Genomic DNA, 25126 nt, shown 5'->3' on the forward strand with positions numbered 1-25126 from the left:
GGTGAGAAAGGTTCCTCCTCTGCTAGAGCTCTGAATGGACATCTCAGAACTTTATCTCTTTATGACCCCATGCTGCCCACAGCCATAACTCACCAAAGCATAGCTCCATACTGGGAATATTAGACTATAAGAGACAAGACAATTTCTGGGTTTTGTTGGTGGGTCTATCTGAGCTTCTCTTCGCATGTTAGTCATGTGACATGGGGCAAGGTTCTACATCAGTCTGTATCATCAGATCTTAGAGACAACAAGAGCATAATCAGCCCCCAGTTTCTCACAGATGTCATCATTATAAGTGCCCAGCTCCCCTCTGTGGCATGACACCCTTGGGTATGGCCTGTGCACACTCTCTTGGATACCGGAAGTTCTGTCTAGGTGACTTATAATATGGTTGCTCTGCTATATTATTCGGGAAATGACAACAAGAAATAAAGTCTGCAGATGTGCAATGCAGATGTGTGTTTCTTCAATGTCATTGATCTGTGGTTGGTTGAAATCACAGATGCAGAAAACCAAGTGCACTCACTGAAGTCGGTAGACAAAGAGTTAAACACTGTTCTCATAAGTCACAAAAAACAGTGCCCTATATGCATTAGCCTTCCTAGTCCTTAGCTCTGATGAGAGATGCATTGGAGTGGCTCTGGGAGCCATGGTGACCTGCCCAAGATGGTCACTCTCCCAGCCTCAGTTCAGCAATTCTCTCAGTTTATAGAACTGTGGTGCAGGGCTGGGTGGTCGCTATGGTAACAGAATCTCCCCCTCCCCCCATGCAGACATATCTGTCCTGTTCACTGGGCTGAATCTCTCTATTCTCACTTCTCTTGACATCAGTGTCATTCCCTATAGATCCGCAGAATACCAAAGCAGAAAGAGATTGGTATTTTTTTAAATACAAAACTGTTATTTTTAGGTTGAAGAACAAAACTTTAAATAAATAGATAGGTGACTGCCCAGCTCTAAATAGTGAGCAGAGGTCACAACAAATTTTACTGTGGGATTTTAAGTTTCTATCACAACAGCTTTATATTTTTCCACTAAGGATGGGCATATGTTTAGCTACTCTTATTCCTATCTTCTATTTCTATATTGTCATGATTTTTTAAATTAGTATTTATTTTATGTGTCTTGGTGGGTTGCCTCCATGTATGTATGTATGAATGTGCAATGCATGTGCACAGTGCTTATGGAGCATTGAATTCCCTGGAACTGGAGTTACCAATGACTGTGAGCCAGCACATGGGTGCTGGGACTCCAACCCAGGTCCTCTGGAAGAGTGAACAATTCCCTAAAGATCTGAGTCGTCCCAGTCCCTCTTGCCATTCTTTTATGCATTCCCAAATCTACCAAAAATTAACTTTAATTGATATATTAAAATTTGGCTAAAAACAATTGGCCAGAGTCATTTAAAATATAGTTTCTAAAAGAAGCACACACACCACACACACACACACATACACACACACATACACACACACACACACACACACACACACACACACACATTTTAACTTTCTACTGGGTATGGCAGTACATACCTTTCTTTAACCCCAGAACTCAGCACATACCAATGGGTGGATTTCATTGAGTTTGGAGCCAACCAGATCTATATTGTGAGGTTCAAGCTAGCCAGAGCTACATAATAAGATCCAGTCTCTAATAGTATATGTTATGTGTATGTATGTATGTATGTATGTGTATATATATATATATATATATATATATATATATATATATATATATATATATATATATATACTTAGAGATAGGTTCCTATACATACAGCCTTGCCATTGGTGGGGACTTCTTGTGTGAGGTAAATATTTGTTTGTCTCTCAGCCTCTGTTCCTTGTAGAATAATACATATTTATCTAACACAAAGGAAACCTATATATTGTAGCTCATGCTAATGTTCTTTTTTAGCTCCTGAAAAAGAAGTGTATGGCAGCCATTAGAAATTATTCATTCCTTATAATGGGAAGAATTTTCCAGAAGTCTGATTATTTAGATTATTACTACCTTTACTAATTAATATCATAATTAAGGGTGCTCACCCTTTCTCTGTGTTTATACATGTATGCCAATACACACACAAGTCTCTTGTGCGTGCTTATGTCATTTTCTGTGTGTGTGGTTGTGTGTTTTTGTGTGGGTGTATGTGTGTGTGGGTGAGTGACTGTGTGTGTGTGTGAGTGTGTGTATGTGTGTGAATGAGTGTGTGTGACTACATGTGTGTGTGACTGTCTGTGTGAGTGTGCACGAGTGAGTGTGTGTGTGTAACTATGTGTGAGTGACTGTGTGTAAGTGACTGTGTGTGTGTTTGTGAGTGTGTATACAGAGTCCAGACGTCACTTTCTTCTTTACACTCTTATCTACCTTATTTTAGAGGTAGAGGCTCTTGCTAAAACTGAAACTCACTGATTGGCTGGATGGGCGACCATAAGCTCCAGGAATCCTTCTGCCCCACACCCACTGCTGCAGGAGTGAGTAGTTCCTGTGGGTTTTGTTGTTGTTGATGGTGGTGGTGGTGGTGGTGGTGGTGTTTTTTGGTCTGTTGTTGTTGTTGTTGTTGTTGTTGTTGTTGTTGTTGTTGAGTGTTTTGGGAACCTGAACCCAGGCCCTAATTCTAGTGTAGCCCAGCCTTTACTGACTAAACAACCTCCCCAGTCCCCAAGAACGAGCACTTTAAAAACAGTGGTTCACTCCTCGGCCCTTTGCTGGCTTTGTGCTCAGCACCCATTCATCCCTTAGGCCAGCTGCACTGCTTGTGGGACTGTTTCCCGACAGTGTTTGTCTTATACAGAATACGGTTAGTGAGATCTCACTGATCCTGGATCAGAAGTGTAAATGCCCACAGTTTATAATCTATATCTGCGCTGACATGCAAGAGGCTGCAAGCCGCCAAGGAAGCGGAGCAACAGATATATTTACTGGGTTGTATTTCAATATGTACATGTGAAAGTGTTTTCTTTCAACGAAGCACAAAACACCCTGTTATTCAGCCTTGCTTCTGAGGACAACTTTAGCCAGAGGCTTTGAGCTACTGAAGAAGCCAACAGAAAGTTTCTGGTCAGCAAGGAAGTGTTGACTCCCCTTCATGCGGGAAAAGCAGTTAGCAACAGCTACCCACTTCTGGTTCAAGTGAGAGAAAAAGAGACTCAGGTTGGGAGGCAGGCAGTGTGTTGGGGCCCTGGCATCTCTTACTGATGGCTCTCCAGATCTGGCAGAAGAGAAGGGTGAAGCAGACGAAAGCCCAGTTCCACTCATGGTTCTTCCCAATGGTAGACACGCCCATGAAGATGAAGATCAAGGTCTCGCTGACGCTGCTCAGCATCTTCATGAAGTACTTGATGGTCGTGTAGGATGTCTGAGACACGTTCTCTTCCACGTACTTTTTCATTGTCACTGCACACGCCGTGATCCTACAAAAGGAGCAGAGGTCCAGAGGGAAACAGCATTTGCCACACCACAAAGGTTACCTGCCAACAGCAAGGCTGTGTATGCAGGAAGTCCATCTCTACCTAGAATCAGCCTCTTGTCTGTTCCCCTTTCTGGCTGTGGACCACAGATTCGCTGCCTTCCTCTTCAACCAGGTATAAGAAAAAGTAAATGTGGGTGTAGCATGGTTTTCATAACACACACACACACACACACACACACACACACACACACACACACACGTCATTTAAAGATGTGTCTGGACCTCTTTTCTCTCACTGAAAACTTTTCCAGCCCTAACTCTGCCTAGGGGTTATTTGACTCTGTCTTAAACCCGATTAAATATAGGTCAGTTCAAAGGATAGAACATCCAACATGCTTTCTTTTTTAATTAAAAAAAAAAATCCTGCCTCTGTCTTCTGAGTGTTGTCATTCCATACATACTCCATCCAACTCCCAAACAGTATGCTTACAACAATGTTATTCAACTAATTCAAGATTTTCTATTTGAGCCATTTGCCCAGGATACAGTAAGGGAAGGCCCCTTCTTGTCCTAGCAGTTCTGGTCATTTTAAGGTGGGAAAAATAGTGGTACCCAAAGTCCATATGACCATATTTAATTGACATAAGGACTTTTATACAATTAAATTTATATGCAATTTCTGTACAATTAAAGCTTTCTGCCCAGGTAGTTGGATATAAGGACAATGTCTGGAAGAAAACATACCCGGATCTAAGAAGCCAAACCGAGAAGCCTCGTTCATTCTAGGAACCTAAACAAATGTCTTCACTGGGACAAAGAACTGGACACACATGTTCAGCCCACCTGCCGAGCTCTGCTGTCCTGGTGGGGCCTGGGATGTAACGGGGCTGGACATGAATAACAAGAGACAGAAGCCAGAAGGAAAGTTCCTCATGGCACGCCTCCCTTCTACTATGATGATAGTAATAATAATAATAATAATAATAATAATAATAATAATAACAATAACAATAACAATAACAATAACAATAACAATAATAATAATAATAATAATGACAGGAGGTCTCCCTGACTGTCCTGGAATTCATTATGTAAACCAAGCTGGCCTTGACTCACAGATCTCTTCCTGCCTCTGCCTACTGAGGGCTGGAATTAAAAGTATACAGCCCACGCCTGGCTCTCAACATAATTTTTCCAGGAAGAGAAGAAACTGATGAGATGAACTTGAAGCTTGAAGTGTTTCCGGCTCTTCCTGAACACTTTACACTGACATTCTGATTGCTAGACGTTCCTCGGGCAAATGTTGGAGAGAACATTTGTTTGGCAAAGGACCAGAATCAGCGTTCAGAAAATTAAGAAATCCTAAACCCTGTGGTGCCTAGGAGGACTAGAATTCAGCTGCTCCCAGATCCCCCAGGCAGCTAGCTCCCATCTCACCCCCACATCCCGTGTGGCTCCATCCCTAGATGGTACTCACGCCAGGATGCCAGAGAGATAAAGTGTCTCAGCGACTAGGTAAGACAGATAGCTGAACATGAAGACGATGAGTGGCTCAATCGCAGAGATGTTCTGAGTGAAACGTGTGATAAATGCAGAAATGAATCCAAAAAGGATGCCAAAAAATACTCCCCCACACCCCACAATAATGAATCTGGCGCATCCAGCCAAAATGTCCACAGGCTCTATGTCCTCAAATTTATGCATCTTAGTGAAGGCGATTAGTATGTTGTATAAGACCTGGAGAAATACAACGAAGAGAACCAAAAATAGAAGTTAGAATGAATTACATGTGGACTCTCAACTTTGCATTCAAAAAAGCAGAGTACAAGGGTAAACGGCACAGATATTAACACAGCTGCCCGAGTGTTAAATGCCCTCCACCCTGTTTAGACATATCCAGATTTACTGAAGAAAGGAGGCAGTATTGAATTTCATTTGTTGAGCACTCGACAAATGTTTGAGGATGTGGGGGGTGTTAATTATCTCAATTTGATTATTTCATATCATACCCACATATTGAATCATTATCCCAACCTATGAACAGGAACAATTCTTCTATCAAAGGAAAGTGCTCTTATGGTATATACTCACTTGCAAGTGGATATTAATCCAACATAGATGTCCTCTGAGAGACTCTACTCAGCAGGGGATCAGGACAGAGGCTGGGACTCACTGCTGGACTCCAGGTGGGAGTGGTGTGGAAGAATGGGGGGATGGAAGGACCCAGAGGGTTCAGGAGCCCCACAAGGAGACCATCAAGGCTCTGGATCCACAGGGGCCCAGCACAAACTGTTGCACCAACCAAGGACAATGCATGCAGAACACCTAGACCCCTGTTCAGATCTAGCCAATGGACAGCTCATTCTCCACGGTTGTGGGGAGAGCAGCAGGGACTGCCTCTGACATGAACTCTGTATTTGACCTGTATTTGGCCTGTATTTGACCACTTGCCCTTGGTGGGAAGGCCTGGTGGCACTCAGAAGGGGAAGCAGGCTATCCAGATGAGACCTGATAGGCTGTAGTCATATGGTGGGGGAGGAGGTTCCCTTCTGTCAGAGGTCTGGGGAGGATTTAGGGCAGAAGAGGGAGGGAGGGTGGGGATGGGAAGATGCAAGTAAGGGGATAACAACTGGCATGTAATATGAATAAATTTTAATAAATTTAAAAGATAAGTGGCATCAGCTACATAAAGCTTTTTTTAAAAAAAGCACTCAGAGTGTGCCTCTCTCTCTCATACTTCCTGTTTCAATTACTGTATTGGCTTTCTGCCTTGAATACATTTTTGCTATATTCTGGATCATAAACTCCAATTCCCTTCTCCTTTCCTTCTAAGTGAATCCAAGGTTAAGCACTTTCGGTAGAGAGTACAGAAGGCACACTGCAGGGGAAGGAGGGAAGGGCTTCTTGAATTTTCTTTGGGTCCCTCTGGGAGGAGTCAGCCACATGGATATGAGGACTTTGGGGGGAGCCTCCCTGAGCCACATGCCCTGAAAATTAATTCTCTGGCAGCCCTGAAGCTTCAGCTGCTGAGACGCTTCCTGCTAAAGGTCCAGCCTGGGCCAGTGCTTGGGTCTAACCCAAGGTCCACATTCTCTTATTCCTTGTGTCCAGTCTTCTCCTCTGAAGACCTTCTGTCTGCTCTGGAGCCCAGAATCTTGCATCACCAAGGTTTCACTGGGTATGTTTGCCTTTCAGAAAGAGGTCTTTAATTTGTCCAGCTCCCCTTAAGCAGTTCTAGCTTAGTGGACTCAGCCAGCTTCTCTGCTAGCCACTGGTCAACCGACACCTTTCCCAGTAATGTCACAGTCCACTCAGGGTTTTGCATGCTACTAGACTTCTCCAAGCCTGAGCGTCCTGACTGCTGCTGCCTTCACATTCTTCCTTACTTAGACAATGAGGGAACCTAGGGTTTCATGCATGCTCGACGTGTACTCCACTACTGAGCGTTCATCTAGTGTATCTAGATTAGACAAGATCTAAATCAGCTGCCCAATGTGGCCCTGACACCCATTCCATAGCCAATGGGGCTGTGATGGTGACTCTTCATTATCAACTCAGGGGCATTTGGAATCACTGTGGGAACTAGTGTCTGGGACTGCCTGTGAGAGAGATTTTAGATTGAGTTGACTGAGGTGAGAAGGACCATCCTCAATTCGGGGCAACACCATTCTGTGGCTGTGAGTCAGGGTCCCTTAAGGAGAGAAGACCCTTGGCACGAGTGTGTATCTCTCTCAGCTCCTGGCTGCAGATGCAGTGTGGCCAACTACATCAAGTTCCTGCCATCGTGATGGTCTGTATGACCTACAACTGGCATTTGGCGACAGCAACAAGAAAAGTAACTAGCTGGGCAGTGGTGGTGCACGCCTTTAATCCCAGCACTCGGGAGGCAGAGGCAGGTGGATCACTGTAAGTTCGAGGCCAGCCTGGTCTACAAAGTTAATCCAGGATGGCCAAGTCTACACAGAGAAACCTTGTCTTGAAAAACCAAAAAAAAAAAAGAAAAAGAAAAAGAAAAGAAAAGAAAAGTAACTAAGTCATAGGCTTTAGGCTTGTAATCATCCTGCCTCTACTTCCCTTGTAGCTGGGAGTCCAGGGCTCCTCCGCCAGGCCAAGCTCGCTCCATCCCTCATTGTACCCAACAGCTTTTGAGTTCTGGCCTTGACATGACCTACAGGGCTCATTAGAACTGCATATTCCTTCTGTAGATGCTGAAAGCTCAGCCATGTCTGTGTCAACCATTCTTTCACGGCTCATTTCCCGATCTTGACTTCTCTGGGTCTTTTTTTTTTTAATGCATTGATTCTGTTTATTTCCCACGTAAGAAGCTTACCAATGAATGGTCATTTGCCTGTGAGAGTGCAACTGCGTGTGGAAAGAAAGGAGAGAGACCTGATGAGGGGGCTGCGAACTAAGTACAGGTCTTCTGCAAGAGCAGTGTGCTCTCCAAACCACTGAGTCATCTCTGATCAATCATGGCAAAGTCACTTCTTACCACGTGTAATCATTAATAAGTTACACTGAAAGCCATGTTCCTTTCTATCTTCATTCTAAGAAGAGCCTCACATTCAGGAGAGGTTCCACTACAGGCAGAAACAGCAGCAAATGGTCAATGGGGTAGATATCCTTTTCTGAGGACCCTGGAGTCACCATGTACCTCGTTTCCTTGACTGTAAAATGCTATATATGTATATATGCATGCATCTATGTATGTATGCATGTATGTATATATGTATGTATGTGTACATAGATATGTACATATGTATATGTGTGTAACCATTTAATTATTCTGCTGCCTGCATTTGTGAGACACCAAAAGTGTTATAGCATAGCACCTAAATGCAGAATGTGAGCTGGCAGAGCAGGTAATTCCTCAAAACAGCTCAAGTATCTGTCACCAGACTTCATTCGATATGCCTTGTTGACAATAGATTGCTGACGGGAAAATAGACACAAGGAAAAGACCAGGATGCGTTCAAGTGTGAGCATTCGAGTGTGAGCATTCAGGTGTGAGTATTCAAGTGGGAGCATTGCTGTTTTGTTTCTAATGTCATAGGCAGCTAGTAGCCAGTATGTTCGGCCAGATGTAGAAGGATAAAGGTCATAGCAAGGTTTCTCCCTTTTACCCAAAGAGAAGTTTTAGCTCATTCGGAGAAGAGAAGGCTGGAGAAAGGATGCAAATTTGCTGGGGGACAGTGGAGAAGGATAAAATATGGGTCACAATCGCTGGAGGTAGCGCACACATGTGCGTCTGTGCACATTTACATGCACACAGAATGGACATAGTAAATTTCTGAAACAGTATAATTACCTTTTGCTTTTTTGTTGTTGTTGTTTTGTTTTTTGAGGCAGAGTTTCTCTGTGTAACAGCCCTGCCTGTCCTGGACTTCCTTTGTAGACCAGACTGGCCTGGAACTCACAGAGATCCTCCTGCTTCTGCCTTCCAAGTGCTGGGATTAAAGGTGTGAGCTACCACACCAGGCCTCTCCAGAATAATTACGATAAAAATGGGAGATTTGATTAAGAACTCTTAATTCAGATTTACATGTGTATGTGTACATTAAAAGATAGAAATATTGAGAAAGTAGAGTGCAGCAAATGGTCTCCCTGAGTGCTCACAATCCCGCCACAGAGACCACTGCCAACATTATAAACTGGCTTTCAAGGTCCTGCTTATTCTGTCTGTGTGATGTGGGTCATCAGTTTCTGTGTCTGTGGCACTCAGAGTCCCTCAATCTCTGGCTTCCGAGATGGAAACCCACGAGCCACCTACACTTAATTCCCATCAGTTGTTCTCCAGTGCAGGCCGAGGCAGCATGAGGGTTGAGGAGGTACCCTTCCAGGAAGGCAGATACTCCCTTCTGGTTGCTCCAGGAAGGCAGCTACTCCCTTCTGGTTGCTGTCCTTAGTCTGAGGGCTTCCCCAGGGCTACAGAAACTCTGTACAAGGCTCCCTTCTTCCTTCTCTGGTTCACTCTGGTCACTCTGTATCTGGCCCCAAGGGAAATCCCTGTTCCTGAAGCAAACCCTCTACACATCTTATACCCTATATAAGGCATGCTTGATCTAGGGGTGAGCTAAGCAATATCTGTCAGTCAATTTATGAGCCAGTCATACTTTACTAAGTTACTCTATATGGTTTAAACAAAATGTATTACAGCAGGTCTTGGGAAGAGCCTTGCTGAGGACTTGAAAGGTTGTGTATAATTCATGGTTTATCCCAACCCAGTGAATTCATTTAGCCTACGATCACTTTCTACCTGATCATGGAGCAATTCACATATGGGTCATGAGAACTTCAAAATTTGCTCCTTCAGGCTGAATTCACAAAGGAATGAAGCATTGCTAGAGGATATTTCCACAAACCCATAAGAAATAGGTTTGAGATATTCTACTGTGCTTGCAGAGAGGAGCCTAGCAGAGTTGTCCTCTGAGAGGCTCCACCCCAGCAGCATTTCAAAACAGATGCTGAGACCCACAGGCAAACATTGGGCGATGCATAGGACTTCTTGTGAAAAAGTGGGAATGGGGGAGGAAAAAAAAGAACCCGAGATGACAGGAGTGCCATAGGAAGACCAACACAGCCGACTGACTGTCCAGGGCCCAGAGGAACCTGCTGAGATTCAAGGACCAAGCAAGGACCATGCATAAGTGGACTTAGGTCCCCTACAAAGATGTGGCCAATGAACCTCATATGGGTCCCCTAGTAAGGAGAGCAGGGGCTGTCTCTGACATCAACTCTGTTGCCAGCTTTTTTTTTTATCACTTCCCCCTGACTGAGGGGCCTTGCCAGGCCACAGGGTAAGAGGACTTACTCAGTCCTGATGCAATTTGATGAGCTGGGATGGATGGGAAGTAAGGCTCCCCTTTTCGGAGGACTAGGGGAAGGGGACGGGGGAGAGGGAGGGGGTGGGACTGGGACGTGAGGGGGGATGGGGCTATGACCAGGATGTAAAGTGAATAAATAAATTAATTATTTTTTTAAAAAGTAGGTTAGAATGAGGTAAAGGGAGCAGTCATTTGATTCTCAAATCCAGGGGAAATCCAAGGAGCATGATTGAAGCACAAAGATTTGTATATTGTGGCTACGAATGCAAACTCTTTTACGTAGCTTTTTGGATTACCCTTGGCTACCAGCCATCTGGACCTAGTCTCTGTTGTTATATATAAATTATATGTTTATATATAATATTTGTTATATATAAAACAAAAACTATTGGGGAAAAGGTTATGAGCTGAGAGGACATGAGGGAGCACAAGGAGGCTCTGTAATGGGGAAAATATGGAGGTGATGTAAATATAGTATTCATGTGTGCACTTCTCAAAAACTTTAAATAAAATGTTTTAAAATTTTATTCATTATGTATACAGTGCTCTGTCTGCATGTAACACCTGCCCACCAGAAGAGGGCACCAGATCTGATTATAGATGGTTGTAGACCATCCTGTGGTTGCTGGGAATTGAACTTATGACCTTTGGAAGTGCTCTTAACCTCTGAGCCATCTCTCCAGCCCCAAATAAAGAGTTTTAAGAAACTGCCTTTTGTGATATCTCAGTTCTTCCTTGTGGTGTTCAGCTGTTAGTCACTGCTTTAGCTGGGGTGTGGCTTATGTTGCACAGTTCTCATGTGCTAGAGCCTGGAGCCAGTGTGGCAAGGTGGGAAGGTAAAGGGATCTTGGAGAAGAATGTGCTGTTAGAAGGTAGTGAAGCCTGCAGGGCCGGCTGTCCTTGAGGGGACACGCCCTCTTCCCGGAGGAAGGCATCTTCACTGGAGCTGAAAGCTTCTCAGGAACAAGTGGTTATTAGAAAACTTGTCTCCACCCTTAGAGGCTCACTTTCCATTCTCTGCCACATTACAACATGAAAAAAAGTTTGGTTTTGTCAAGGTAATATTGTGTCTTTCAGCCCCTGAAATTAGAAGCCAAACTGAGCTCTTTTATTCACAAGATAATCAAACTCAGATATTTTGTCATAGTGACTGTGGATGACTAAGACATTCACCAATAACCAAAGCTGGTCCTGGGTACTGAAGAAGAAGAACATATAGATTATACTATACTGGAGGCAAAAATCAAAGGCTCTCTTCCCCCATCAACCATAGTCTACTGCTACAGTGCAGGCTTGGGTAAGGTCTACTAGACAGGAGCCTTTTATATAATTCCCACGGAAGCTACAGGAAAGGGCCTGTCCACCAGCAAGCCCTCCTCTTATAATCCACCTCATAGGATGTTTCATGTGACACTGAGCATAGTGTTTCCACACTGCAGTGCAGCATGCCCAGCTGAGAACGTTGGTACAGGTGATCGCAGAGGATGGTCAGTCAAAAAAAAAAAAAAAAAAGCCAAACCAAACCAAAACAACAACAACAAAACCAAAACCACTGGATGAGGAAGTTCTCTGGGCTGAGGCTGGCGTGCCAGAGAGTCCTCCCCAACCAGGTATTTCCATGAAAATATTACATAACCTCCTAGGGAAATGTCGTAGCTGGTACAGGTTCTCAGAAAATGCAGAATAGGCCGGCACATGGTTGTAGGTTAAGAATTATAGCTTTGCAAGGAGAAATTTAAAGGCTTATATACAGAAGTGCTCGCTTTCCCATCTCAGGCACTTAGCACAGGTGGTGAGGAGTACAGGGTCCTTAGTGGTATCGGCAGAATTTCTTCCGTGTCATTTCCTGCCCTCATTGTTCCCTCAGAGCTAAAGGGCCATCCCTCTCCTCCTCAGTGTTCTCCTTCTCCAAACTCATTTCTTCAGCTGCCCAACGCCACTGCCTCCCAACAAAGAAAAGGGAGCTAGGTTGGTAACAAGCTGAATGTTATTCCTTTTTCCTACCCTTGGGGCTAATGTGAGTGTCCATCACTCCAAGTGGCTCATAACTGTCTTCTGGTTAAAGACCAAACAATACAATTCAACTCTCAACTGTTGTTGCTTCAAGCAGAAGCAGATGCTCCAAATCTCTGTTACTAGTCAAGTTTGGGGAACTGTCATAAAATCATGGTTGAAGGCTCCTAACTAGTAATAAGTATTTTTTTAGCATGCCACTGAGGGGCTTGCTCTCCTCATTAAGGTGCAAGTCTTTCAAGTTGCTTGTTGGGGAGTCTGTAACTTAGATACCAGATGTCTTGGAGGCAAGCTGTCACCCAGTAGTGGATGAGTTCAGGATTAGAAATACCTCCCCCATGTTAGTAAAACTCTGAAACACACTCCTGGGTACTTCAGCTGACTTCACTAGCTCCTGCCACCTTTCGAAGCTGGCTGCTGGTTGCTGTAGTGTGTGCGCGCGCACACACACACACACGCACACGCACACGCACACGCACACTCCAGTCCCATAGCTCACTCAGGACAATCTCACCAGATAAACCTCCAATACTTTAGCTGACAGAACATTTGTAAAGGTAAATGGCTGGTCCCATAGGTGGGGCTGACTCCTTCCCTGCCTCCGGTGGGCAGGAAGCATGTTGGAAAGGGTTTGTACCTTGGGTACATCACAGACTCTGAAGCTGACCAACCCAGAGTTCAGTGCTTTGATTGCCTGAGATTGCTTCTTCACTTCTGTTCCTGGTAGACACCAGAAGGATGTGTTTCTTGTATGGGCCTTCCTCTGGATTGTGAGGAGGAAGGTGTCTTTATCCACCATCTACCATGTGCCCGATTTCCAGAAGTTCCCATTCTGTGACTGCACAGTTATCTTCTCAGGCTAGATAATTTCTTCTCGTTTCATATATAAGGAAGCTGGCTTGACATCTCTGCTCAGAAACTATGTATTTATAGGTGTATATCCCCTCACACACAAGCGCTCATATGATTTCTTGCAAGAAGTACACCTTGGCATAGGAATGAATCTCATATCTCAATGAGCTCTTCATGAGTTTGAAGGACCATGACTACAGTGCACAGAGTTCTAGCCCTACCCCAGCTCAGCATCCCAGCACACTGCAGAACATGGAGGGACCATGACTACAGTGCACAGAGCTCTAGCCCTACCCCAGCTCAGCATCCCAGCACACTGCAGAACATGGAGGGACCATGACTACAGTGCATGGAGCTCTAGCCCCTACCCCAGCTCAGCATCCCAGCACACTGCAGAACATGGAGGGACCATGACTACAGTGCACAGAGCTCTAGCCCCTACCCCAGCTCAGCATCCCAGCACACTGCAGAACATGGAGGGACCATGACTACAGTGCACAGAGCTCTAGTCCCTACCCCAGCTCAGCATCCCAGCACACTGCAGAACATGGAGGGACCATGACTACAGTGCACAGAGCTCTAGTCCCTACCCCAGCTCAGCATCGCAGCACACTGCAGAACATGATACTGAAATATGACTGTAGCACACTGCATCAGCCTCTGAAGGCCCACACCCAGGGTCTTTTCCACATGAAACTGTTAAAAGGATGAGCCCTGGGGAACCCTTTGCTTACTCAGAGCTAAATGATGGGCCACGTGGTGTAGATGCCAAAGGAATCAACTGGATCAGAAATCAAGAGAGCCACCAGGAATCCCTTCAGAAAACAAAGGGTTGTGGGATAAATGAGGAAAAAGAGGGGCAGAGAGCTCTAGGTATGTGTTGGGCGGGGGCAACAGTTTCTACTACAAATTCTCACTGATCACCTCAGCTGAAGGGAACGGATGGCTGGTCAAAGCAAGCAAGGAGAGATCTCCCACATAGGGACATGGGTATAATTTCCTGCTGCTTATTGGGCAAGTTGATCTGTGGCAACTAGAGATTGACAGACATAGGAAAACAGTACCCTACAGCCAATGGGGTGAGTCCATATTTAAAACAAGCGGCCTGGCTATGGTGAGCCTGAAGTGCTCGTGGGCTGATGTGAAAGTTACAGACAACAGCCATTCAGCGCCCTTTCCAGTCCAGGAACTCACTGTACTAACATCTGATTATGAATTTTCCTTGGACCCTGTGAGTCTAAGAATGTCTTTATCCCAAGTCTACAGAAAGAGAGACATGAGTGAAAAGGCTTGCCTAAGTTGGCCGTTTCTGTACATCAGAGGAGCAGCTGTGTCACTGAATTTGAGCCCAGTCCAATCATTAGTAGGTAGGTTTTTCTCCTCCACATTGCAGCTCAGAGTTGAAATTTCAAAAGGTAAACAGAAAATGGGAAGGGAATGGAAGTACCAGATCTGGGCACCCAAGTCTGCTCTGTAACTGGGGTATTTTTAACCCCTCTGTCTGGTTTTCTTCATTTTGAACAGAAGGTATCTTTTTGTCTTTCATAACAAGATCCACGGATTTAATAAAGTAGTGAAGGAAAGCTGATCACCATAGGTCCTGGACAGAGTAGCTCTATCTTGCCTTCTTCTAGATCTTAACCATGAGACTCTACTGCAGATCTTAGGGTATTGCTTTTAGTAATATTAGAAATATATTTTATTATTTTCAAAAGAGGGTTGTAGATATTTAAGTCACACGTTGTATTCTAATGTACGTATCCTGATAAAATGACTGTTGTAGAACAACTGACTACGCCTTCATGAAATCCACCCTCATCTCCACAGATCTCCAGTGCACACTGCATTCCTATCCACCATGTCTCTCTGCTCTGTTTGTGAGCCACTGAAGGTATGGCCTAATTATCATACCAGAACCTGAAAATTCAACAAAAGCAAGGAATAAATAGAAAAATCACCAACTTAAACCCCGATGTGGCTTATTCGTGCTGAATCAAATTTATGAATGTTTTAACTACTCTAGAAGGAAGGTCTGCACTGCCATCTAATGTAGCCCTCAACCACAGGCCACCCCTTGGTGACTCAGACCTTCTGCAGGGTTGTGACTGATGTCTTTGGGCAGGCTTTTGCTCAATGAAAGGGTGAATTCAAAGCCCTTAGCTCAAAATACCATTGGACGGCAGAAAGTACCAGTTACTTTCTAAATCTGGACTGAGCCTCTCTGGTTTCACTTAGGGTCGCAGCGGTGCCCAGGCACACCGTGAATACTCACTGTGCTCTGGGGGACCAAAGATGAATATGCGGGCAACCTCTCAGAGCCAACACAAGACAGAGTTACCCAGCAGAGCTCACAATGGCAGATGCTACAGCCACTCCAAAATTATAATCTTATTCTGAAATGATCGCTCTTTAGAAACATCTATATGGAAGCAATTTAGCCTCCAGAAAGTCAAGCAAATGTCACCAGTGATAGAATCACCACAGGAAACCACCATGCGGTTGGCTCTGGACAGACTGTTGGGGAAACCTCAGGGCGAGATCTGACCCTCTCTTGGCAGCAGGAGGCAAGGACTTGCTTTGGTAATGAATACAGATCATTTCTAAGCAAGAATTTCTGCATGCCACATGATTGTGCTCCTGATAACGAGATCATGTGTGCTGGGCAAATTAAAGAAATCAACCCTGTCTGTAGAACCAGAAGCTGATAAAGTCTTTCTGGAAAAGCCTGGTGGCTGAGGTCACCAAGTTCAGTGTCATGTGTTACCTTGGCATTTGGAAAAAAAATTCAAAGGTGCCCAGCCTAGCTGTAAATTCCTCTTATCCCCACGGCTCCACGTTTGACAGCGCAAGCCAGATAACTCTTCCGAGGAGAAGTGCTTATCCTTGTTGGTCTTCCAATTCTCCACATAGCCCAAGCACATCTACTTTGAGGACCAGGATGGCTCTGGCCTCCTGCCTGCCCTTCTTAGTTCCCCAGCCTGTCCCGTTCAATCTCTGAGCCTTATATCTGCCCCTCCAACCTCTGCTGGTTGTCCTTTGACTAAGGCGGTCCATATGGTTTGGGGGTGTTACTGATGTCCCACTCCCACGGACTGTGTTTACACATTCTGATGACCTGATGTTTGAGCCACCTGGACCATTTCAGACCCCAGTGTTTTAGGTGAACCCGGCCCCTGGTGGCTTATATCTTTGAATACTTGCTCTCCAGTTGGTGGAACAGTCTGGTCTGGGAAGGATTAAGAGATACGGCCCTGTTGGAGGAAATACGGCAGCCAGTGTGGACTTTGGGGTCTCAAAAAATTTGTACCATTCCCGGTATGCTCTCTGTCTCCTACTTGAGTGGTCCTTGGCTCTGTCATCGTGCACTCTAACCCTTTGCAAACATAAACCCAATTAAACACTTTATCACATGGCCTTGGTCATAGTGTTTTGTCACAGCAATAGAAAAGAATCACACCTTTGCCTAACTTCACAATTCTAGAATGATAATTTCTTGTTTACCAACAGGATGAATGGGAAGTGATTAAAATAGCCACATGTATCAAGTTTTAAATTAACCTTACTTAATTCATTACTAATAAAATAATGTTTAAAATAATCCCAACTCAAAAACAAGGCCAGGGGAAAAAAGCATAGTTATTGCAACATTATTTGTAAAAATAGCAGCAAGAAAAAAAATTAAAACCACTTATATAACCATCCAAAAAGGAAATTGTGATATAAATTACATTAACTTAATATACAAAAATTTATACTATTTAATTTTTTATAATGAAATGTAGTCTAGTAGTGCTTATGAGCAGGAAGCTAAGTTTTATAAATGAAGTGCCATGAAGTATGTGTAAATGCCATGTAGGCCAACAGGTTGTGAATGCTGTAGTTTTTAATGAAATTGATCAATGAGCTTAGCTTTTCCTGAATATTCCAGCAACCCAGGCTGTAATATTTCCTGGGACTTGGTGCCTAACTCTTGCTCTTTCTAGACTGTTTATTCTCCTGGGGTTCTCTGCAGAATTTCTAAGCAGAGAGCCCTTATTCATATTTTCCATATATGACACTTGACTGAGCACCACACAAGCTGACTTATCTTGATAATTCCTCTGTTATGTCTCAATGATCAGAAGAATTTTATTTAATGTCATCTAGTGTCTCATGGTGTGTGTGTGTGTGTGTGTGTGTGTGTGTGTGTGTGTGTGTGTGTGAATATATATATATATATATATTAGAAGCAAAGGTACTGCCTTGGCCAACAGGAATACACAGAATGGTTGTGAAGAAAGTTTCCCCGTGCTAAATACAAAAACATACTTGAACTGAAATGTAAGTTGAATCATGTGTTTTCTATTTCTTTTCTCTCTTTCAAGCAGCCAATGAGCAGTTAGCTGCACAAAGTGAATCCTTCAGAATGTTACCAGAATTTGGACCACAACCATGATGCGCAGAGCCAAGGTAGCCCTGGCCTCTACGCCCCCTGAGGAATCCCTGTTACCCCACCCAGCCTCGTCCCTCCAGGATCATGATGCGGACGACTCACCACACTGATCCCGTCATTGAGCAGGGCCTCGCCAAAGATCATCATGTACAGCTGCTCGTTCACGCGCGCCTCCTCAAACACCGCCAGCACCGCCACGGGGTCCACCGCCGAGATCAGGCTGCCGAAAAGTAGGTTCTGCAGCAGGTTGATGTCACCAAGGCCGAAGGCCTTGATCTGACAGATGAAGTAGAGAGAGAGTCCGATGCCGAAGGCGTTGATCAGGGCCCCCAGGCCTGCCCACCACAGGATGGAGCCGATGTTCTCAAAGAAAGGCCGCGTGGGCATGAAGTAGCCACTCTCCAGCACGATTGGCGGAAGCAGATAGAGAAAGTAAATGCTCGAATCCATGACTGGGGGCGATTTGTGGTGGGTGCCAAATATGATGCCGCCCACCAGGGCGCCCACGATGATGAGGAGGCAGCTCTCAGGCATGAGGTGGGGCAGCTTGTGGTAAAGGTGGAAACCTGGGAGCACAGAAGTCAAGGACCTGAATCAGCCAATGAACTGAGCTGGGTCTACTCCACTGTTTCTCAACCTTCCTGGTGCTGCGGCCCTTTAATACAGCTCCTCACGTAGTGGTGGCCCCAACCATAAAGTTATTTTTGTTGATACTTCAAAGCTAATTTTGCTGCTGTTATGAAGTTTAATGTAAAATTTTTTTTGCAGATAGAGGTTGTGACCCACAGATTGAGAAGCATTGTTCCTTTAGATTTAAGAAGGTTGGATGGGCCAGGCAGTGGTGGTGCACGCCTTTAATCCCAGCATTCGGGAGGCACAGGTAGGTGGGTCCTTGTGAGTTCGAAGCCATCCTGGTCTACAATGTGAGTCCAAGACACCCAAGGCTACACAGTGAAACCCTTTCTCAAGAAGAAGAAGAGGAGGAGGAGGAGGAGGAGGTGGAGGAGGAGGAGGAAGAAGAGGAGGAGGAGAAAAAGAAGAAGAGGAGGAGGAAAAGAAGACGAGAAGGAGAAGAAGAAGAGGTGAGGAGGAAGAGGAGGAGGAAGAGGAGGAGGAGGAGGAGGAGGAGGGAGGGGGTTGGGTGGTGGACACGTGATTGGCATCTCCAAGCCAGGCATCTCTCTGTTGCAGGAACTCGGGTTTTCAGATAAGCTCCTGCACTAACATCACCAGCACCAGTCCAGGCTGTGGGTCCACTCCTTCCCTGCTTCCTGCTTCTTACAAGGGTCCCAGAGAACACACAGGGAAAAGGAGAGTAGTGGGCGAAAGTGTACACTCGTGCAAAACCCAGTGCATAGTCCAAGCAGAGTCTGTCAGGCCCCTACCTCTCTTCTTGTCCCATATTTATTGCACATCCCAGAAATAAAACTTCTTTATTTTCTCTCCCCTGCTTAACTAATAATGTAGCCAGCTGGTCCCACTGAAGAAGGAAGTAGGGCCATATTCTCATAAAACACCCTGGTCACTTTTGCCAATTATGTAGTCAACCCAGATCCCCTGTCACTATTTTCATCACCTAACACTACAGTCCACACTTCCTCTTCATTTCTACACCCACGGCCTTTTTTTTTTTTTTTAAAGTTCTCACATTTCTCACGCTATTGATCACATAGCTATCTTTAACTCCTGCTATAATTTGGATTTTAAACATCTTCCCAAAATCTATTAGTGTCTGAGGATGTGCTATTGCTAGGTAGATAAAACATTTACTGACCAGACCACGGTGCCTGCAAAGTCAGAGGAGTGGGATTTGCCTCCACAAGATCTCGCCAGCCATCATGGCAGAGTGGGTGGGTAAGGGACATACCAGAGCCAGCACAAGGCGTGTTTTGATGTGGTTGTCCTTGATATTCCCCTCTCCACAACAACAATAAAACAAAGGTAGGAATGGTCCCTGCAGATACTTTCCTCCTCACTGAGAGATGATCACCCAGCCTGAGCAAGCTGTCAATTGTGAAGTTATAAAGTAAAAGTTGGAAGATGGTTTTGGGCCGTAAATGGAGAGCTTGGCTTCCAAACTAAGATAGATTCCAACTATGGGGAACCAGTGACTGTCTCCTTGAAGAATTTTAAATTTAGCTGTATAAAGAGGAGGATATGGGTTTCCCTCGGCACTATTTTGAACTGCTCCTCTGTATATAGGTGGCTTGATGCATAAATATCAGCAAAGGATGTCACTCATTAGCGACTTCACTGTTGTCACTCAGTTACACTTCACTAGTGTCAAGACCAGTTCAAGGCCCTCTGGGGCCCTGGGTTCTCATTTTCTGATCACAACTTGCTCGGCCTCCTTTTCTTCTTCACCTTTGTCTTTTAAGTAGTGTTTATTTTTAATCAAACTTAATGTCTAAGTTATGCCATGGAAGTTGAAGAGCCTGCAGTCTGGTTTTCCAGGTCCGTGTTTCACCATTCTGGCCCCATTTCCATAAGCTGAGGTTCCCGAAATAGATCCAGCATCTACCTGCCTTATGGCAGAGTGCACCTGAAGATCTGTGTCAGGAACACATTGCAATGGAAGTGCTTACTGCATTGTGCACTTTATATCAGTTGTCTCTTTTCATAAAGGACGGCTGACTTGCTGAGTCAGTTACTTTCAACTCTTGTTTTTACAGTACTTGACAGGGCAACAGAAAGAATAAAAGCCCCACAAATGGAAGACCACCCTAAGTCTGTTCTTCCAAATGACTCCAGGGACACTTCCCATAATATTCAAAGGCACGTGATGGAACTAAAAGACAACTCACAAACTCAGAAGGGATTCTGACTATTTTTTGTTCTATAATATCTGTGTTTTATAACTTTATAGTTAGGTATTTAAAAGAAATGGGGAACATTTTGGTATCTTCCTGTCAAAGTGCTGAACAGTGAGGTCTAAGTTAAGCTCTTACACTGGTTCAACTACATCCCTTAAGGTCCAACTTGTTTGCTTCCAGTTATTGCACAGGTCCTCAGCAAATGGGCCTGACTGGATGAGAGACAGTGCGTGATAATGATAGTAAGGCTTACAACTGTGTTATTCAGATTCTTGGACCTAAATACTCACAGGCATTCCTTAAGTGGTGAAGTTTAGAAATCACCACAGTCACCATCATCTTCACTACTGCTCCTATCTCTCTCTCATATAGAATGTTGGCAGTATTTGGCACATGCCTCTTTTCTCTTCGGTTCCCATACACATCTGCAATATGGAAGTCTCTAGATTCCTGAAGACTAGCAATTACAAAATCATTCTTGAGTACGTATGTTGCAACTGATAATATACTTCAATGACTTTTCTTTCTGAAATCAATGAATTCCATCATCATAAAATCAGTAACATTTAACCAAGAGCCCCATAGGCAACAGTGCTCCCTTCAATCTCCTCATATTTCCTGCCAGTGAATTCTGAGCATATGCAATACATCTAGAGAACAAGCGATGCCTCATGCAAATAAAAAGCAAGATGAATTGGGCCATCCTCGGCTTCTAGGTTTCTATCTGATGATAAGGGGTTGCTAGTCAGCAACAGACCTGTGTTCCAGGTACACAGACCAGCTTCATCTCTTACCAAGAAGAGGGGAGGAAAGTTGTGGGAGAGGGGTCAGTGGAGACAAATACAGCTCCCCAATGTGTACAAATAGGAACAAAAGTATCACCTGGCAAATGAAAGGTGCTAGACCCTGCTCCAAGGTGAGCATGGGACTCATTTAAAGAGCCAGTTCTGCTCAGATCCTCCTTCACTATGACGCGTGCTTGTGTAAGCCAGCCATTCAGCAAATCACAAGGTGTGTCTCCCATCTCTCCATTCCCTCTCCATCTTGACACTTTAGTAGCTCCTGAGTACACTTGTGGCCCCTAGTCCGGGAAGCTGTGTGCGTAGACCAGAGGCCATAGACATTAAGTACAGACTATATATGGCTCAATCCACATTTTACATCTGTCATATATGTGTGTGTCTCTCTCTCTCTGTCACTCTCTCTGTCTGTCTGTCTGTCTGTCTGTCTGTCTCTCTCTCTCTGTTGCTCTGTCCGTCTGTCTGTCTCTCTCTTTGTGTGTGTGTGTGTGTGTGTGTGTGTGTGTGTGTGTGTGTGTGTGTATGAAAATGGAAATGTTTGGAAGATTCTACACCCATATGACAATCTGTGCACTCAAATTATCTACAGTTTACCATAGAGGAAACAAAGACAATATTATATGTAGTAGCTACACAAAATTGTATGAATTTTTTTACTTTGAAACAAACTGTTTGAAGAAGGGGTTGCAGATCAGTTGCAGGATGCGAGCCACTCCCGTGGTTCTGGATGAAAAGCACTGGACTAGCCCTCAGTCCATTCACCTGAGTTTGATTCTGTTCACAAAGGAAAGCCGAGGTGGCTGGCAGCTTCATTTGAGTTAAGAGGAAAGCCACATTTACAAACACATATTGTCTCACATACCCCACACGTCATTGCTAAGGTCTGAGAGTTGCCAGTGGTTATTTTAGTCCTTGTTTTCTGTCACTGGCAAGAAGCATGAGCCTCTTAACAGTTATAACTAGAGCCATTGACAAATTACAGGTACGTGACTAGGACTGAAGGAAAAGTATTTTATAAAAGAAATGTCATCCAGTCTACAGCCTTTCCAGAGCTCTACGCACTTTACATTTTATATTGTTTTAAACATAGAACATGAGAAATTTATCATGACAGCGAAGTCACATGGTTGGCATCTTGAAATATGAAGTCAAAACAATGCAGGACCTAGAAGTGGGCATTTAAATATCAAACACAGTCTTGAAGCATTAAACAGCACTGGCTTTCTCTTGAATTCAGGGAATGCAATTTTAGTCCACTATAAGTAACAGTTAATATCCACTTAACTCGTCATCTGTCTGTAGGAGATTTTCACATAGAACACCCACCCCCCCCCAACATGTGCTTGAAGACTTACCGATCTTTGCAAGAGATGCAAGCAGTATCCAGAGGGTGACTTCATAAGGAATCTGAACATAGTCATAATCCAGTTCAAAGACAGATATCCTTTCCTCGGGATCTGAACTGGAAGCAGCAAACCAAGCATCGGGTGCCTGCTGGGCAGTGGAATTTGAGGATTCATTCACATATGATGATGCTTCCGAACAGGCAAGGACCATCACCAATAGCAACCAGTGCCAAGAGCGAAAAGCCATAAGCATTGCAAGACCCGTGCCTGTGGCTCCCTTACTACACACCTGGGTGCTGATATGTGCCATGCCTCTGATGCAGGGCAGGTTTCCAGCTGCATCACCAGACTGAGAGGTAATATATGTGCAATCCAGAAGTTATTCCCAAACGAATTCTGTGTGACGACGACGCAGGCGCATCCTTTCAAATCATCTTAAAATCTGCCCTGTCCAAGCAGCTCAGGTTCTGGCTCAAATGTTGGCTTCCAGTGCGATCTACCAGTAGGACCTTCATCCGACTGAGGTGAAGAGAAATCTCTCTTCATTCAAAGCTGTTTCCCCATTTGCTGAACACTGGCTTTGTCTTGTGAGTGTAAATTGGGAAGAGGGATCACTCCTTGAAACACTGAAGACCTTTAACATGGGAGGGAATCCCAGAAAGGAGCCACCTGACCTGTACCGGGTCCTCCTCACCGCCTGCTCCTCACCCGTTTAGTCAAAGCTGCAGGTAGCTCCTGTATCATATTTAATTATTTGCTTTGATTTGACTTTTGTAATGAAATGCTTGCTCTGAAGGGTCTTGGCCGGATACACTACTGACACCTAGTGGGCACCTGCAATATATCACCCTTTGAGAACTGGTATTGACAAGTTGTTGACCGTGCAGTTAGCACAGGCACCAAAGTGCATTGGGGGATGAAGAGCTGTTACTACTTGTGCTGTGCCATGAGGATGAAGTAGGAGTGTCCTGGGTGACCTTTCAGATGGTCTTCACAGACAAGGGAGGAGGGGGCAAGGCAAGGACCAGGAAGATAATGAACATCGGATGTCCCAGCCAATAAATAATACACGGAAGAAGCAAGGCTCCGGCTCTCTATAAATTTCACAGACAGTTTCTGTAAAGGGAAGAGGCCAAAGAAGAAGATTCATGAGTGCATCTGAAAACTCAGTTGTGAAAATGTCCTCAGAATACTCAAACCCCATAGTTATCTTTGTTGTTATTGTGGTCTATCTGTCCCCTGTACTCCCCACCCCACCCCCCAAAAAAGTGTCTTCATGGACTGCCTGTGAGATTCAGAAGGGATTTTTTTTCAAAGATCACTTATCTGGAAGTAGGTGGTTGTATGCATTCCATAGAGCAGATAGAACAGTAAATAAGATAGAGAAGGAGGAGGAGGAGGAAGAGGAGGAGGAGGAGGAGGAGGAGGAGGAGGAGGAGGACAAGTGAAGCTCAGGTGCTTGTCCCACTGTGCCAATTAGATAAACAATACTGAAAAGCAGAGAGGGATTTATTCAATGTGGCCATGTTGAGGAAAAGAACGAAGAGGCGCAGTGACCCCATCCATCCACCAGACTCATCTCTGGGGTCCTGACATGATGTTTGGTTTCAACAGAGGGTGAGCAAGAGGTGTGTGTCACTAGGCAGTCTCATCAAGGTATTCTTTACCTACACCTCACCTGCCAGTTGTCCCTCTCTGGACTCTCCAGGAAGGTGGCCTGACAGATGAGCTCCCTTTCCTGGAAATAAGTTCTTCTTCTTCCTGGCAGCAGTGTTTAGCCTTTTTCTTCTCCAAGTTAGGGCTTTCTGGTGAAGTTCCAATTACTGAAAGTCAAGGAAACATAAACAATTTTCTCTTAATTCGCACACCTGTTTACAGATATACTTTTTAGATGATCAGTGTCCAATAGCTTTTAACAATCTATTTCAGGGTGCTGTTTAGAGTTCACAATGTTAAGGCATGTCCAACTCTATGTACGTAGCATAACTAAGCATAATACAATTGGGAACTGTGAACACAGGCCTGGACAAGCTTCATACTATCAGCAGTTTCAGTCTGAAGAACATCATCATAGTTGTGTGTCCTCCTACGCTTTGGATTGTAGAAGGTGATAGAGTGCCTTGTAAAACCAGGGCTCCTGTGAGACTAGAGCTCACCTTGGTCAACCCAGAGGGGTCTGTTTGTAGGGGTAGATTTCTTCCACGATAATCTGTCCTGCCTGAAGCAAACAGTTCCAAGAGAGACCACAGACCCACAGGTAGCCCCTACAACTGTATCAGCTTTGTAATTCCCAAGATGCCCCCATACCTCAAGAAAGGATGTCAGCTTGCTTTATATCTACACAGGACCTCTACCTCAGGGGGGAATATCTGTCCTTCTTTGTTTGAAATAAACAGTTACATCTGTTAAGTTCAGACTCTGGTCTCTATCTGCCTTCTGTCTTTATAAACCACCTCAGAAATATGACAGAAGATCTATTTAATACAAGAGGTATATATATATATATATATATATATATATATATATATATACACACACACACACACACACATGAGCTAGCAATGATTAGAGTTACTAGAAAGTTTAGGAAATCCTATGTGGATCACTACATGTCACCAAGGAAATTGT

The 25126-nt window shown here is 44.4% G+C and overlaps 1 protein-coding gene across 2 annotated transcripts in view; it reads right to left on the reverse strand.

Moving 5' to 3' along the window:
• Positions 1 to 23575, reverse strand: part of SLC9A4 (solute carrier family 9 member A4) — a 46319-nt gene extending 22744 nt beyond the window's left edge. Inside the window, exons 1-5 of one of the 2 annotated variants that reach the window (XM_084754422.1) lie at positions 22788 to 23575; positions 22508 to 22643; positions 17642 to 18105; positions 4896 to 5155; positions 3202 to 3419 (exon numbers count right to left, since the gene is read on the reverse strand). In XM_084754422.1, the coding sequence (XP_084610548.1) occupies positions 3202 to 3419; positions 4896 to 5155; positions 17642 to 18105; positions 22508 to 22643; positions 22788 to 22808 (1099 nt within the window). In that variant the 5' untranslated portion in view covers positions 22809 to 23575. Of the gene's footprint in view, positions 1 to 3201; positions 3420 to 4895; positions 5156 to 17641; positions 18106 to 22507 lie in introns of both variants that reach the window. The other variant, XM_084754421.1, reaches the window with a different exon arrangement.
• Positions 23576 to 25126: the final 1551 nt, after the last annotated feature.

This window comes from Acomys minous (assembly GCF_964271855.1).
Source record: "Acomys minous genome assembly, chromosome: 13".
NCBI classification, from domain to species: domain Eukaryota; kingdom Metazoa; phylum Chordata; class Mammalia; order Rodentia; family Muridae; genus Acomys; species Acomys minous.